The 15,466-nt window shown below is 45.8% G+C and overlaps 1 protein-coding gene across 2 annotated transcripts in view; it reads left to right on the top strand.

The window, feature by feature from the left end:
• LOC121539167 (neuroligin-3-like) overlaps window positions 1–15,466 on the top strand; it is a 343,557-nt gene that overhangs the window by 126,420 nt on the left and 201,671 nt on the right. The window contains exon 4 of one of the 2 annotated variants that reach the window (XM_045206888.1): window positions 1,498–1,557. The exons of the other annotated variant lie outside the window; for it this stretch is intronic. Within the exon in view, the coding sequence (XP_045062823.1) occupies window positions 1,498–1,557 (60 nt within the window). The remainder of the gene's footprint in view (window positions 1–1,497; window positions 1,558–15,466) is intronic. 2 annotated transcript variants of the gene reach the window in all.

Here is a 15,466-nt window from a genome sequence, read left to right as displayed (position 1 = left end):
CCAGTGGCGTATGACTCTGTGCCATAGTGCCAGTGATACCAGTGGTGTATGACTTTATCAAAATCTATATTCTGTTTGATATCATACACTGCATGACCAAATGTATGTGGACACCTGCTCGTCGAACATCTCATTCCAAAATCATGGGTATTAATATGGAGTTTGTCCCACCTTTGCTGCTATAACAGCCTCCACTCTTCTGGGAAGGCTTTCCACTAGATGTTCGAACATTGCTGTGGGGACTTGCTTCCATTCAGCCACAAGAGCATTAGTGAGGTCGGGAACTGATGTTGGGCGTTTAAGCCTGGCTCGCAGTCGGCGTTCCTATTCATCCCAAAGGTGTTCGATGGGGTTGAGGTCAGGGCTATGTGCAGGCCAGTCAAGTTCTTCCACACCGATGTCGACAAACCATTTCTGTATGGACCTCGATTTGTGCACGGGGCATTGTCATGCTGTCTAGAATGTCATTGTCTGCTGTAGCATTAAGATTTCCCTTCACTGGGACTAAGGGGCTCAAACCATAAAAAACTGCCCCAGACCATAAGTCCTCCTCCACCAAACTTTACAGTTGGCAATATGTATTCGGGCAGGTAGCGTTCTCCAGGCATCCGCCAAACCCAGATTTGTCCACCGGTCTGCCAGATGGTGAAGCGTTATTCATCACTCCAGAGAACGCGTTTCTAACGTTACATAGTCCAATGCCGGCGAGCTTTACACCACTCCAGCCGACGCTTGGCATTGCGCATGGTGATCTTATTGTGTACGGCTGCTCGGCCATGGATACTCATTTCATGAAGCTCCCGACGAACAGTTCTTGTGCTGATGTTGCTTCCAGAGGCAGTTTGGAACTCGGTAGTGAGTGTTGCAACAGAGGACAGACGATTTTTATGTGCTCCGCGTTTCAACACTCACCGGTCCCGTTCTGTGAGCTTGTGTAGCCTACCACTTCACAGCTGAGCTGTTGTTGCTCCTAGACGTTTCCACTTCACAATAACAGCACTTACAGTTGACTGGGGCAGCTCTAGCAGGGCCGACATTTGACGAACTGACTTGTTGGAAAGTTGGCATCCTATGATGGTGCCACGTTGAAAGTCACTGAGCTCTTCAGTAAGGCCATTCTACTGCCAATGTTTGTCTATGGAGATTGCATGGCTCGGTTTTATACACCTGTCAGCAACGGGTGTGGCTGAAATAGCCGAATCCACTAATTTGAAGGAGTGTCCACATACTTTTGTATATATAGTGTATCTGTTGTGTATTTATTTTTTAATGTATCTAAAGTAAGACATGTATCTAAGGTCATTTTTTGAGTTACCAGAGTTCAGAAAAAAACTTGATTCTGTAAGGGATCTTTGTATTCAAACACTGATTGTTTATTGTTATCCAACATGACTGTACACAATGTAGTGTATTGTAGTTCTGCTGTCCTCCTCTCTGTCTTGACAAACATGCTATTTTGAATTTCTTCCTCTGTGTCTCTCCCTGCTTTGTTAATAGGGGCACACGGCAAAAAACAGGCCGAGGACTTATCGGGTAACGATGGTGATGAAGACGAAGGTATTTTCTTTGGTGACCAAAATATGGTTTATCCAGTTATAGTAAATACATCATTATGGTCTAATTTGGTTGATTAACGGTCATGTTTGGTTGATTTATGGTCAAACATTTGTAGAGTTATGAACGCAACCCAACCATCAAACAATTCATCAGTTCTGCATCACATTTAAGAAAATTCTGTTATAAAGTGTGTGTGTGTGCGTGTGTGTGTGTGCAATTGTCTGCTGTACTTTCCTCAAGTAAGAATATGTTCATTCATGTTGAATTCCGATAGCCACAAAGAATCTAAGTCTTGTTCAGACAGCAGCTGAGTAAAGCAACTACCATCAAATCAAATCAAATTGTATTGGTCACATACACGTGTTTAGCAGATGTTATTGCGGGTGTAGCGAAATCGGATAACGATTGCATCCATCTGAACCAGTGTCCTCCTGTAGAGAGATTCATAGTATTACAGGGCAGTAGAGTAGCTGCCGAGCTAAACGTCCTCAGGTGTGGAAGAAGACAGTAGTATTAGCTGTGATAATGACACGGTAGTGAAATTAGAGCAGTGGTATGATACATACACACACACACTGCCACACACACATTCAAACGCACACACACACACACACACACACACACGGCCACACACACATTCAAATGCACACACACACACACACACACACACACTCAAACACACAGACACACACAGACAAACACACACACACACACACACACTCAAACACACAGACACACTCAAACACACAGACACACACTCAAACACACATACACACACAGTGATAACAGCTTGTTAACCAGGCCTGCCAGCAGAAGGAGTGGTCTCTACAGATGGTCATACTGTCAACAAACTATCTGTTGAAAAGCAACTGCTTGCTAAGGTTACGGTTTTAGTGTTAGGTTTAGAATAAGGGTTGGGGTTAGGGTTAGGCTAAGGGTCAGGTTTGCGATAAGGATAAGTGTTAAGGTTAGGGGTTAGGGTTAGTAGATAGTTGAAATGTTATTGACAGTCTATAGATAGTCTGTAGATAGTCTATAGATAGTCTATAGATAGTCTGTAGAGGTGGATGGACTGTCCAAATAAAGTGATACGGATAGAGAGAGTGAGAGGGAGGAGAAGGGATCAGGTCTTCTAGTGAAGAGGATTAAGAAGGAGAGAGGGAACGAGGGAAGAGGAGAGGAGAGGGAACGAGGGAAGAGGAGAGAGAGAGAAATAAAACATTTTTTAAGTTTCTGCTCAGTAATCTCATTGTTAACTTTCCATATTTATCTTGGGATATTCTCGGCTCAGGGTGGATCTTTAGATTAGGAATAAGAGATGACTCACTATAGCAACAGAAACGGCTTCAGTCCCCAAATATAAACCAACAACCCCTGCTGTTGATGTTGATGACGTTGTTGTTGTTGATGTTGTTCCTGCCTTGTGTTCCCAGGGTGAGGGCTTGAACAGATTATGCTTTAAGGATGTTTGCTCTCTGTGTAAAGCCCCTGCTTATAGGGGGTGTTAGGTGTGTGTGTGTGTTTCTGTGTATTAGGTGTGTGTTAGGTGTGTGTGTGTGTTTCTGTGTATTAGGTGTGTGTTAGGTGTGTGTGTGTGTGTGTTGTGTGTGTGTGTGTGTGTGATGTGTGTGTGTGTGTGTGTGTGTGTGTGTGTGTGTGTGCATGTGTGTGTGCTTGTGTGTGTCTGCATGTGCATGTGTGTGTGTGTGTGTGTGTGTTAGGTGTGTGTGTGTGTGGTGTGTGTGTGCATGTGCGTGTGTGTGTGTGTGTGTGTGTGTGTGTGTGTGTGTGTGTGTGTGTGTGTGTGTGTGTGTGTGTGTGTGTGTGTGTACGCTTGCTTGTGTTTGAATGCACAGGCTATGTTTGCGCTTTGTGTTGAGGTGGTCAATACATGACAAAGGTACATGGATCCTGTTGTGTTGAGGTGGTCAATACATGACAAAGGTACATGGATCCTGTTGTGTTGAGGTGGTCAATACTTGACAAAGGTACATGGATCCTGTTGTGTTGAGGTGGTCAATACTTGACAAAGGTACATGGATCCTGTTGTGTTGAGGTGGTCAATACATGACAAAGGTACATGGATCCTGTTGTGTTGAGGTGGTCAATACATGACAAAGGTACATGGATCCTGTTGTGTTGAGGTGGTCAATACATGACAAAGGTACATGGATCCTGTTGTGTTGAGGTGGTCAATACATGACAAAGGTACATGGATCATGTTGTGTTGAGGTGGTCAATACTTGACAAAGGTACATGGATCCTGTTGTGTTGAGGTGGTAAATAATTGCCAAAGGTACATGGATCCTGTTGTGTTGAGGTGGTCAATACATGACAAAGGTACATGGATCCTGTTGTGTTGAGGTGGTCAATACATAATCCATCATCATGTAACCCTATCATGTCCTGAATACTACTGCTCAGCAGAGGTTCTCTGGCCCTGGGATGTTTAAGGGCCAGAGGAGCCCACTCAAACCCCAACCCCTCCTACACACACACAATCACAGTCGGGCCATAGATAGACTGAGGGGTTGGGGTCTGCATGTGTGTATAACCAACATGTGCGGAACCCTTTGACCGCCATCTCTTTGCATGCTAGCCTTCTCTCTCTCTCTTTCTCTCTCTCTCTCTCTCTCTCTCTCTCTCTCTCTCTCTCTCTCTCTCTCTCTCTCTCTCTCTCTCTCTCTCTCTCTCTCTCTCTCTCTCTCTCTCTCTCTCTCTCTCTCTCTCTCTCTCTCTCTCTCTCTCTCTCTCTCTCTCTCTCTCTCTCTCTCTGAGCTGAGTTGTTGTGCTAAACTAATGCTATTTACTGTGCATCACCGTTGAGGCAACAACAATAAACAACACAGTGAGAGGGAGCTGGATCTCTGCTGCACCACGGCAGTGTGGCTAATGCCTGTGTGTGTCTGTGTGTGTGTGTCTGTGTGTGTGTGTGTGTGTTTGTGTGTGTGTGTGTGTGTGTGTGTGACAGAGCTGCCTATCAATAGCTAAACATGATTCAGAGGATGGCTCTTTGTTCATGGGGAAAATGTCTTAATTGAAGTGAGACGGACCTGGAAATGAACCACGCTCCTCTCAATAGGGCTTGCTATACCCACTCACTCCTTTAGGCCTCATCCAGGCTATCTCAACAGGGCTTGCTATACTCACTCACTCCTTTAGGCCTCATCCAGGCTATCTCAACAGGGCTTGCTATACTCACTCACTCCTTTAGGCCTCATCCAGGCTATCTCAACAGGGCTTGCTATACTCACTCACTCCTTTAGGCCTCATCCAGGCTATCTCAACAGGGCTTGCTATACTCACTCCGTTAGGCCTCATCCAGGCTATCTCAACAGGGCTTGCTATACTCACTCACTCCTTTAGGCCTCATCCAGGCTATCTCAACAGGGCTTGCTGTACCCACTCACTCCTTTAGGCCTCATCCAGGCTATCTCAGCAGGGCTTGCTATACTCACTCACTCCTTTAGGCCTCATCCAGGCTATCTCAATAGGGCTTGCTGTATCCACTCACTCCTTTAGGCCTCATCCAGGCTATCTCAATAGGGCTTGCTGTAGCTCCGAGTGGTCATGGAGAGATACTGGCTGTGTAGGCTTTTGTTACAACTCTTATTCAACTAATCGTTGTGTTCCAGACTGAAGATCATGATTGGTTGATTATGTGATAGCTGTGTCAGTGCTGTGCAGGAACAAAAGCCTGCACACCCCAGTAACTCTCTTCCAGGACTGAAGCTAACTGGGGAACCCTGGAAAACCCTGTCATATAGCCTGAAGGTGTGTTCTCTCCTCTCTCTGTTCTCCTCTCAACCCTTCTGCTGCTGATTGATCCAGGGCCAAGATACAGTAGAGTACAATGTTTTAACCCCCTAGCTAACAATTTACAGGCCTGGTATTGTAATGTAAAACTGTGTGTCTCTCCATCACCTCTACCTAGTGCGGAAGACAAAGGTTGCTATGTAAATGCAGTGGTGGAGTAGAGCGCTGGTGATGGTGTTAATTCTCTGAGGAGGGACATGGCAAGTAGAGGTGATGTATTGTGTCTGGTGTTGAGGGAGACTGAGTATCTCTCTCTCTCTCTCTCTCTCTCTCTCTCTCTCTCCCTCTCTCTCTCTCTCTCTCTCTCTCTCTCTGTCTCTCTCAATTCAATTCAATTTAAGGGCTTTATTGGCATGGGAAACGTGTGTTAACATTGCCAAAGCAAGTGAAGTAGATAGCAAACAAAAGTGAAATAAACAATAAATATTAACAGTAAACATTACACTCAGAAGTTTCAAAAGAATAAAGACATTTCAAATGTCATATTATGTATATATACAGTGTTGTAACAATGTGCAAATAGTTAAAGTACAAATGGGAAAATAAATAAACATAAATATGGGTTGTATTTACAATGGTGTTTGTTCTTCACTGGTTGCCCTTTTCTTGTGGCAACAGGTCACAAATCTTGCAGCTGTGATGGCACACTGTGGTTTTTCACCCAGTAGATAAGGGAGTTTATCAAAATTGGGTTTGTTTTCGAATTCTTTGTGGATCGCTGTAATCTGAGGGAAATATGTGTCTCTAATATGGTCATACATTTGGCAGGAGGTTAGCATGTGCAGCTCAGTTTCCACCTCATTTTGTGGGCAGTGTGCACATAGCCTGTCTTCTCTTGAGAGCCAGGTCTGCCTACGGCGGCCTTTCTCAATAGCAAGGCTATGCTCACTGAGTCTGTACATAGTCAAAGCTTTCCTTAAGTTTGGGTCAGTCACAGTGGTCAGGTATTCTGCCACTGTGTACTCTCTGTTTAGGGCCAAATAGCATTCTAGTTTGCTCTGTTTTTTTGTTTGTTCTTTCCAATGTGTCAAGTAATTCTCTTTTTGTTTTCTCATGATTTGGTTGGGTCTAGTTGTGTTGTTGTTGTTGTTGTCCTGGGGCTGTGTGGGGTCTGTTTGTGTTTGTGAACAGAGCCCCAGGACAAGCTTACTTAGGGGACTCTTCTCCAAGTTCATCTCTCTGTAGGTGATGGCTTTGTTATGGAAGGTTTGGGAATCGCTTCCTTTTAAGTGGTTATAGAATTTAACGGCTCTTTTCTGGATTTTGATCATTAGCGGGTATTGGCCTAATTCTGCTCTGCATGCATTATTTGGTGTTTTACGTTGTACACGGAGGATGTTTTTGCAGAATTCTGCATGCAGAGTCTCAATTTGGTGTTTGTCCCATTTTGTGAATTCTTGGTTGGTGAGCGGACCCCAGACCTCAGAACCATAAAGGGCAATGGGTTCTATAACTGATTCAAGTACTTTTAGCCAGATCCTAATTGGTATGTCAAATTTTATGTTCCTTTTGATGGCATAGAAGGCCCTACTCTCTCTCTCTCTCTCTCTCTCTCTCTCTCTCTCTCACTCTCTCTCTCTCTCTCTCTCTCTCTCTCTCTCTCTCCAATCTCTCTCTCTCTCTCTCTCTCTCTCTCTCTCTCTCTCTCTCTCTCTCTCTCTCTCTCTCTCTCTCTGAGCTGAGTTGTTGTGCTAAACTAATGCTATTTACTGTGCATCACCGTTGAGGCAACAACAATAAACAACACAGTGAGAGGGAGCTGGATCTCTGCTGCACCACGGCAGTGTGGCTAATGCCTGTGTGTGTCTGTGTGTGTGTGTCTGTGTGTGTGTGTGTGTGTGTGTGTGTGTGTGTGTGTGACAGAGCTGCCTATCAATAGCTAAACATGATTCAGAGGATGGCTCTTTGTTCATGGGGAAAATGTCTTCATTGAAGTGAGACGGACCTGGAAATGAACCACGCTCCTCTCAATAGGGCTTGCTATACCCACTCACTCCTTTAGGCCTCATCCAGGCTATCTCAACAGGGCTTGCTATACTCACTCACTCCTTTAGGCCTCATCCAGGCTTTCTCAACAGGACTTGCAATACTCACTCACTCCTTTAGGCCTCATCCAGGCTATCTCAACAGGGCTTGCTATACTCACTCACTCCTTTAGGCCTCATCCAGGCTATCTCAACAGGGCTTGCTATACTCACTCACTCCTTTAGGCCTCATCCAGGCTATCTCAACAGGGCTTGCTATACCCACTCTTCTTTAGGCCTCATCCAGGCTATCTCAACAGGGCTTGCTATACCCACTCACTCCTTTAGGCCTCATCCAGGCTATCTCAACAGGCTTGCTATACCCACTCACTCCTTTAGGCCTCATCCAGGCTATCTCAACAGGTCTTGCTATACCCACTCACTCCTTTAGGCCTCATCCAGGCTATCTCAACAGGGCTTGCTATACCCACTCACTCCTTTAGGCCTCATCCAGGCTATCTCAGCAGGGCTTGCTATACTCACTCACTCCTTTAGGCCTCATCCAGGCTTTCTCAACAGGACTTGCAATACTCACTCACTCCTTTAGGCCTCATCCAGGCTATCTCAACAGGGCTTGCTATACTCACTCACTCCTTTAGGCCTCATCCAGGCTATCTCAACAGGGCTTGCTATACTCACTCTGTTAGGCCTCATCCAGGCTATCTCAACAGGGCTTGCTATACTCACTCACTCCTTTAGGCCTCATCCAGGCTATCTCAACAGGGCTTGCTATACCCACTCACTCCTTTAGGCCTCATCCAGGCTATCTCAACAGGCTTGCTATACCCACTCACTCCTTTAGGCCTCATCCAGGCTATCTCAACAGGGCTTGCTATGCCCACTCACTCCTTTAGGCCTCATCCAGGCTATCTCAATAGGGCTTGCTGTAGCTCTGAGTGGTCATGGAGAGATACTGGCTGTGTAGGCTTTTGTTACAACTCTTATTCAACTAATCGTTGTGTTCCAGACTGAAGATCATGATTGGTTGATTATGTGATAGCTGTGTCAGTGCTGTGCAGGAACAAAAGCCTGCACACCCCAGTAACTCTCCTCCAGGACTGAAGCTAACTGGGGAACCCTGGAAAACCCTGTCATATAGCCTGAAGGTGTGTTCTCTCCTCTCTCTGTTCTCCTCTCAACCCTTCTGCTGCTGATTGATCCAGGGCCAAGATACAGTAGAGTACAATGTTTTAACCCCCTAGCTAACAATTTACAGGCCTGGTATTGTAATGTAAAACAGTGTGTCTCTCCAACACCTCTACCTAGTGCGGAAGACAAAGGTTGCTATGTAAATGCAGTGGTGGAGTAGAGCGCTGGTGATGGTGTTAATTCTCTGAGGAGGGACATGGCAAGTAGAGGTGATGTATTGTGTCTGGTGTTGAGGGAGACTGAGTATCTCTCTCTCTCTCTCTCTCTCTCTCTCTCTCTCTCTCTCTCTCTCTCTCTCTCTGTCTATCTCTCTCTCTCTCTCTCTCTCTCTCTCTCTCTCTCTCTCTCTCTCTCTCTCTCTCTCTCTCTCTCTCTCTCTCTCTCTCTCTCTCTCTCTCTCTCTCACTCTCTCGCTCTGTCTGTCTCTCTGTCTCTATCCACTGCTGAGGTTGAGGAATGAATGTGTGTGTTACTGACTTGGCTTGGATTGCCAAATGCTGGAGCTCTAATCAGGGAGTAGGGAGCACACACACCCACAAAGACCACCCCCGCCCCTCCAATACACACACACAACACACACACCCCGACATACATACACAAACACACCCTCTCCATCTCCCCAGCCTAGCTCCTGTGCCAGAGATCTGAGCTCCACCTGTGTTGGGATTAACATTAATTCCACCATCCAGCCCTGACTGCATCCCTTCTCCAACACAGCTAGCAGTCGGAGAGGCTGAGTAGCAGGCACACACACATGGCCTCCCCTCCCTGCCCCAACACTATCCCATTCTCTCTGATGTCTTAGGGAAGAGGAATTATGCCTCTTGAAGCCTAGAGATATTTGGAACGGTACTGTTTAGCCCCTTTCCAAGATTAGGATCACAGCTGTAATGGCTGATCTGTTACAGAGGATGAAAGGCTGCCGTGTTTGTTTCTTCTTTCCTTTATAGCCTTCAATGGCGTAGAATAATTGGGAACGGAAAAACATGCTAAACTAAAGAATGGGCCATAACATGTATGAGGGGTGGCATGCGGTTAACTAGTGTTTGTAGTACAGCACTGTGATTATTGTGTGTCAGGAACCCTGGAATATACATGTGTAACATGAGACTAACCCGCCTGGGTTTTAAACCCACTCCTAAGATGATTGCTTTAGGTTAAAAGGCTAGCCTTTAGCTCAGGGGACAAACCACTGTCTCAGGGTCTTAGTATGAATAACAGAACCTCTGCAGTACAGTGTAACATATAGAGATCTAGCAGAGCTACTGTTCACAGGGCTGAGAGGAGGGTCTGGGTTATAGACTGAGAGGAGGGTCTGGGTTATAGACTGAGGAGGGTCTGGGTTATAGACTGAGGAGGGTCTGGGTTATAGACTGAGAAGAGGGTCTGGGCTATTATAGCCTGAGAGGAGGATCTGGGTTATAGACTGATAGGAGGGCATGGGTTATAGACTGAGAGGAGGGCCTGGGTTATAGACTGAGAGGAGGGTCTGGGTTATAGACTGAGAGGAGGGCCTGGGTTATAGACTGAGAGGAGGGCCTGGGTTATAGACTGAGAGGAGGGTCTGGGTTATAGACTGAGAGGAGGATCTGGGTTATAGACTGAGAGGAGGGTATGGGTTATAGACTGAGAGGAGGGTATGGGTTATAGACTGAGAGGAGGGCCTGGGTTATAGACTGAGAGGAGGGCCTGGGTTATAGACTGAGAGGAGGATCTGGGTTATAGACTGAGGAGGGTCTGGGTTATAGACTGAGGAGGGTCTGGGTTATAGACTGAGAGGAGGGTCTGGGTTATAGACTGAGAGGAGGGCCTGGGTTATAGACTGAGAGGAGGGTCTGGGTTATAGACTGAGAGGAGGATCTGGGTTATAGACTGAGGAGGGTCTGGGTTATAGACTGAGGAGGGCCTGGGTTATAGACTGAGAGGAGGGCCTGGGTTATAGACTGAGAAGAGTGTCTGGGTTATTATAGCCTGAGAGGAGGATCTGGGTTATAGACTGATAGGAGGGTCTGGGTTATAGACTGAGAGGAGGGTCTGGGTTATAGACTGAGAGGAGAGCCTGGGTTATAGACTGAGAAGAGTGTCTGGGTTATTATAGCCTGAGAGGAGGATCTGGGTTATAGACTGATAGGAGGGTCTGGGTTATAGACTGAGAGGAGGGTCTGGGTTATAGACTGAGGAGGGCCTGGGTTATAGACTGAGAGGAGGGTCTGGGTTATAGACTGAGAGGAGGGTCTGGGCTATTATAGCCTGAGAGGAGGATCTGGGTTATAGACTGAGAGGAGGATCTGGGTTATAGACTGAGAGGAGGGCCTGGGTTATAGACTGAGGAGGGCCTGGGTTATAGACTGAGGAGGGCCTGGGTTATAGACTGAGAAGAGGGTCTGGGTTATAGACTGAGAGGAGGGTCTGGGTTATAGACTGAGAAGAGGGTCTGGGTTATAGACTGAGAGGAGGGTCTGGGTTATAGACTGAGAAGAGGGTCTGGGTTATAGACTGAGAAGAGGGTCTGGGTTATAGACTGAGAGGAGGGCCTGGGTTATAGACTGAGGAGGGTCTGGGTTATAGACTGAGAGGAGGGCCTGGGTTATAGACTGAGAGGAGGGTCTGGGTTATAGACTGAGAGGGGGGTCTGGGTTATAGACTGAGAGGGGGTCTGGGTTATAGACTGAGAGGGATGCTCTCTGGGTTATAGACTGAGAGGAGGGTCTGGGTTATAGACTGAGAGGAGGGTCTGGGTTATAGACTGAGAGGAGGGCCTGGGTTATAGACTGAGAGGAGTGTCTGGGTTATAGACTGAGAGGAGGGTCTGGGTTATGGACTGAGAGGAGGGTCTGGGTTATAGACTGAGAGGATGCTCTCTGGGTTATAGACTGAGAGGAGGGTCTGGGTTATAGACTGAGAGGAGGGTCTGGGTTATAGACTGAGAGGAGGGTCTGGGTTATAGACTGAGAGGGATGCTCTCTGGGTTGCCTCATTCTTTCTTTATTCTCTCTCTATTTATTTTCTTTCTTTGTCCCTCTTTCTCTCTCTCACTCTCTCTCTCGATCCATCCCTCCCTCCGTCCCCCTCCGTCTCTCTCCTGCTGCCCTTCCAGGGGCCATGCTTCATAGAGAACATCAAAGGTTGTGACTGTGGCGTTAGCTACACAATCTTTAATGCATAAACACACCGGCTGGGGTTCTGGGGTGAAGGATAGAACCTTCTCACCCTCTCTCAAAGGTCATTCAAACCATCAGGTTTCCAGTTGAGATGTCAAGATCGGGGGAATAGGCGTGCAGAGACAGCCTTGAACACACACACACATGGGGGGATGTTAGTATGTGATAGAGGGAGAGCAAGACAAATAGAGAGAGCGAGAGAGTGAGCGGTCCTGTCCAGCCAGGCCTCCTACTGAATGCCTCTGACAGGTACTCAAGGACTCACCCAGCCCTGAGTTGTACCTCCCACTGACACACGCACACACGCACTCACATACACTCACACACACTCACACACACACACACAAGCACACAAACACATACACACAAACACATACACTCACACACACTCACACACATACACAAGCACACAAACACATACACACAAACACACACACACAAACACATACACACAAACACACACACACACTCACACACTATGAGAGGATGTGGAAGACGTGTTAGAAGGCTGTACTATCTACATCTCTCTGTGTTTCTGTGATCTATGTGGGGGGGGTTATTTTCTCCTCTCCCTGTAGGGTGTTATTTTCTCCTCTCTCTCTGTAGGGTGTTAATTTCTCCTCTCTCTGTAAGGTGTCATTTTCTCCTCTCCCTGTAGGGTGTTATTTTCTCCTCTCTCTGTAGGGTGTTATTTTCTCCTCTCTCTGTAGGGTGTTATTTTCTCCCCTCTCTATGTAGGGTGTTATTTTCTCCTCTCTCTGTAGGGTGTTATTTTCTCCTCTCTCTGTAGGGTGTTATTTTCTCCTCTCCCTGTAGGGTGTTATTTTCTCCTCTCTCTGTAGGGTGTTATTTTCTCTTCTCTCTCTGTAGGGTGTTATTTTCTCCTCTCCCTGTATGGTGTTATTTTCTCCTCTCTCTGTAGGGTGTTATTTTCTCCTCTCTCTCTGTAGGGTGTTATTTTCTCATCTCTCTCTGTAGGGTGTTATTTTCTCCTCTCCCTGTAGGGTGTTATTTTCTCCTCTCTCTGTAGGGTGTTATTTTCTCCTCTCTCTCTGTAGGGTGTTATTTTCTCCTCTCTCTGTAGGGTGTTATTTTCTCCTCTCTCTCTGTGGGGTGTTATTTTCTCCTCTCTCTCTGTAGGGTGTTATTTTCTCCTCTCCCTGTAGGGTGTTATTTTCTCCTCTCTCTCTGTAGGGTGTTATTTTCTCATCTCTCTCTGTGTAGGGTGTTATTTTCTCCTCTCTCTGTAGGGTGTTATTTTCTCCTCTCCCTGTAGGGTGTTATTTTCTCCTCTACCTGTGTAGGGTGTTATTTTCTCCTCTCTCTGTAGGGTGTTATTTTCTCCTCTCCCTGTAGGGTGTTATTTTCTCCTCTCTCCCTGTAGGGTGTTATTTTCTCCTCTCTCTGTGTAGGGTGTTATTTTCTCCTCTCTCTGTAGGGTGTTATTTTTACCTCTCTCTGTAGGGTGTTATTTTCTCCTCTCCCTGTAGGGTGTTATTTTCTCCTCTCTCTCTGTAGGGTGTTATTTTCTCATCTCTCTCTGTGTAGGGTGTTATTTTCTCCTCTCTCTGTAGGGTGTTATTTTCTCCTCTCCCTGTAGGGTGTTATTTTCTCCTCTACCTGTGTAGGGTGTTATTTTCTCCTCTCTCTGTAGGGTGTTATTTTCTCCTCTCTCTGTAGGGTGTTATTTTCTCCTCTCCCTGTAGGGTGTTATTTTCTCCTCTCTCCCTGTAGGGTGTTATTTTCTCCTCTCTCTGTGTAGGGTGTTATTTTCTCCTCTCTCTGTAGGGTGTTATTTTCTCCTCTCCCTGTAGGGTGTTATTTTCTCCTCTACCTGTAGGGTGTTATTTTCTCCTCTCTCCCTATAGGGTGTTATTTTCTCCTCTCCCTGTAGGGTGTTATTTTCTCCTCTCTCTGTGTAGGGTGTTATTTTCTCCTCTCTGTGTAGGGTGTTATTTTCTCCTCTCTCTGTAGGGTGTTATTTTCGCCTCTCTCTCTGTAGGGTGTTATTTTCTCCTCTCTCTCTGTAGGGTGTTATTTTCTCCTCTGTTTTTCTCTCTCCTTCTTTTCTTCTTAAATATGTCCTCTACTGTAGAATGATTGGGTCTTTAGTAGTTGTTGTTTTGTGTGTGTATGTATGTCTTTGTGTGTGTGTGTGTGTTTGGTTTTACTATCCTTGTGGGTACCAGAAGTCCTCACAATGATAGTAAAGCAAGGACATTTGGGGACATTTTGCGGGTACCCACAAGGAAAAAGGCTATATTAGGCTTAGGGGTTAGGGTTAGGGTTAGTGTTACAACTAGGGTCAGGGTTAGAACTAGGGTTAGGGGTTAGGGTTAGGGTTAGGGTTAGGGTTAGGGTTAGGGTTAGGGTTAGGGTTAGGGTTAGCAGTAGGGTTAGGGGTTAGGGTTAGGGTTAGGTCAAATAGAATTTGGAATGGGAATCAATTGTTTGGTCCCCACAAGGATAGTAAAACAAATGTGTGTGTGTCTGTGTTTGTTTGTTTGTGTGGGTGTGTGTGGCTGCGTGAAAACCAATCATTCTTGATAGACCCATGTCACCATAACAGTCATCAGTCATCATTTAGAATTTTAAAAAATCACTTGTATTTTTGCATATTTAGCCCTTGTTCAGGTCATTGAGTTAACAGTTAAATTAGATTTTATGTTCATTATATTCACTGAAATGTGTTTATTGGGTATGTATTTAATCTAATCTCTCTTTTCTCCCCCTAGCATACAATATATAGCCTACCGTCCTACAGAACATTGTGTATGAATTGTAAACTACATGTGTTTTGTTTTAATGATGTTTTTGCCTTCCAGAGGTAGTGAGTCAGAACTCAGAGATCTACGAGGTTTAAGTCAGAAATACTGATGACGTACTTAGTGTACCTTATTGGTTACAATAAACTAGTGACATCATTACTGTACGGTGAAGCTGCATCACGCAGTAGGGAACAAGCTTCCATACCGATTACGCTTTTCACTGTAATAAAAGAACGAAAGATAAACATCAAATACAAAATGGAGCATTACTCCGCATGTTCTGAATTATTACATTCAAGTTTGTGACGCCAAATACAATATATCCCACCTGATCTGTGACACAGTAATCAATCTAATCTGGTCAATAAAACGATATATCAGGTGAAGTGTTGTGGAACGTTGACGTTCCCACACTGATATCTACCCCGTAGTCATAGGAACATGATGTGAATCATCAAAATAGGCAACCGATAACGTTGACATGACTAATCTCTTTTCTTATTCCTCCTTTCCTCCCTCCTTTCCTCCCTCCTTTCCTCCCTCCCTTTCTTTACCATTTCCTTTGTGTCCGTGGCTCTGAGTGCCCCGGAAATGTTCTCTCTCTCTTTCTCTCTTGCTTTTACACCCAATGCATTCCCTCCTCCTCCTCCTCCTCCCCTCCTCCCTCTCCTCCTCCTCCTCCTCCCTCTCCTCCTCCTCCTCCCTCTCCTCCTCCTCCTCCCTCCTCCTCCTCCTCCTCCTCCTCCTCCTCCCTCTCCTCATCCTACTTCTCTTCTTGTATGAAATAAGTGTCTGTGTGGAGGAGTGTGGCTTTGTAAATCATGTTTTAGCCAAGGCCTCCCAGATACCAGCTAGATAGATAAAAAAGCCCAGAAATAATGAGACACCATGTATACACTATATTCCTTTACCATAACAGGGTCAGGAATACATTCAGCTGAATTAAACCAACGCTGAGCTCTGGAATACATTATTATGGATCAGTTGTCTG

The sequence above is a fragment of the Coregonus clupeaformis genome, chromosome 3 (assembly GCF_020615455.1).
Source record: "Coregonus clupeaformis isolate EN_2021a chromosome 3, ASM2061545v1, whole genome shotgun sequence".
NCBI lineage: Eukaryota > Metazoa > Chordata > Actinopteri > Salmoniformes > Salmonidae > Coregonus > Coregonus clupeaformis.
Note: the sequence above shows the minus strand (reverse complement) of the source record. Positions and strands in the feature narration are given on the sequence as shown.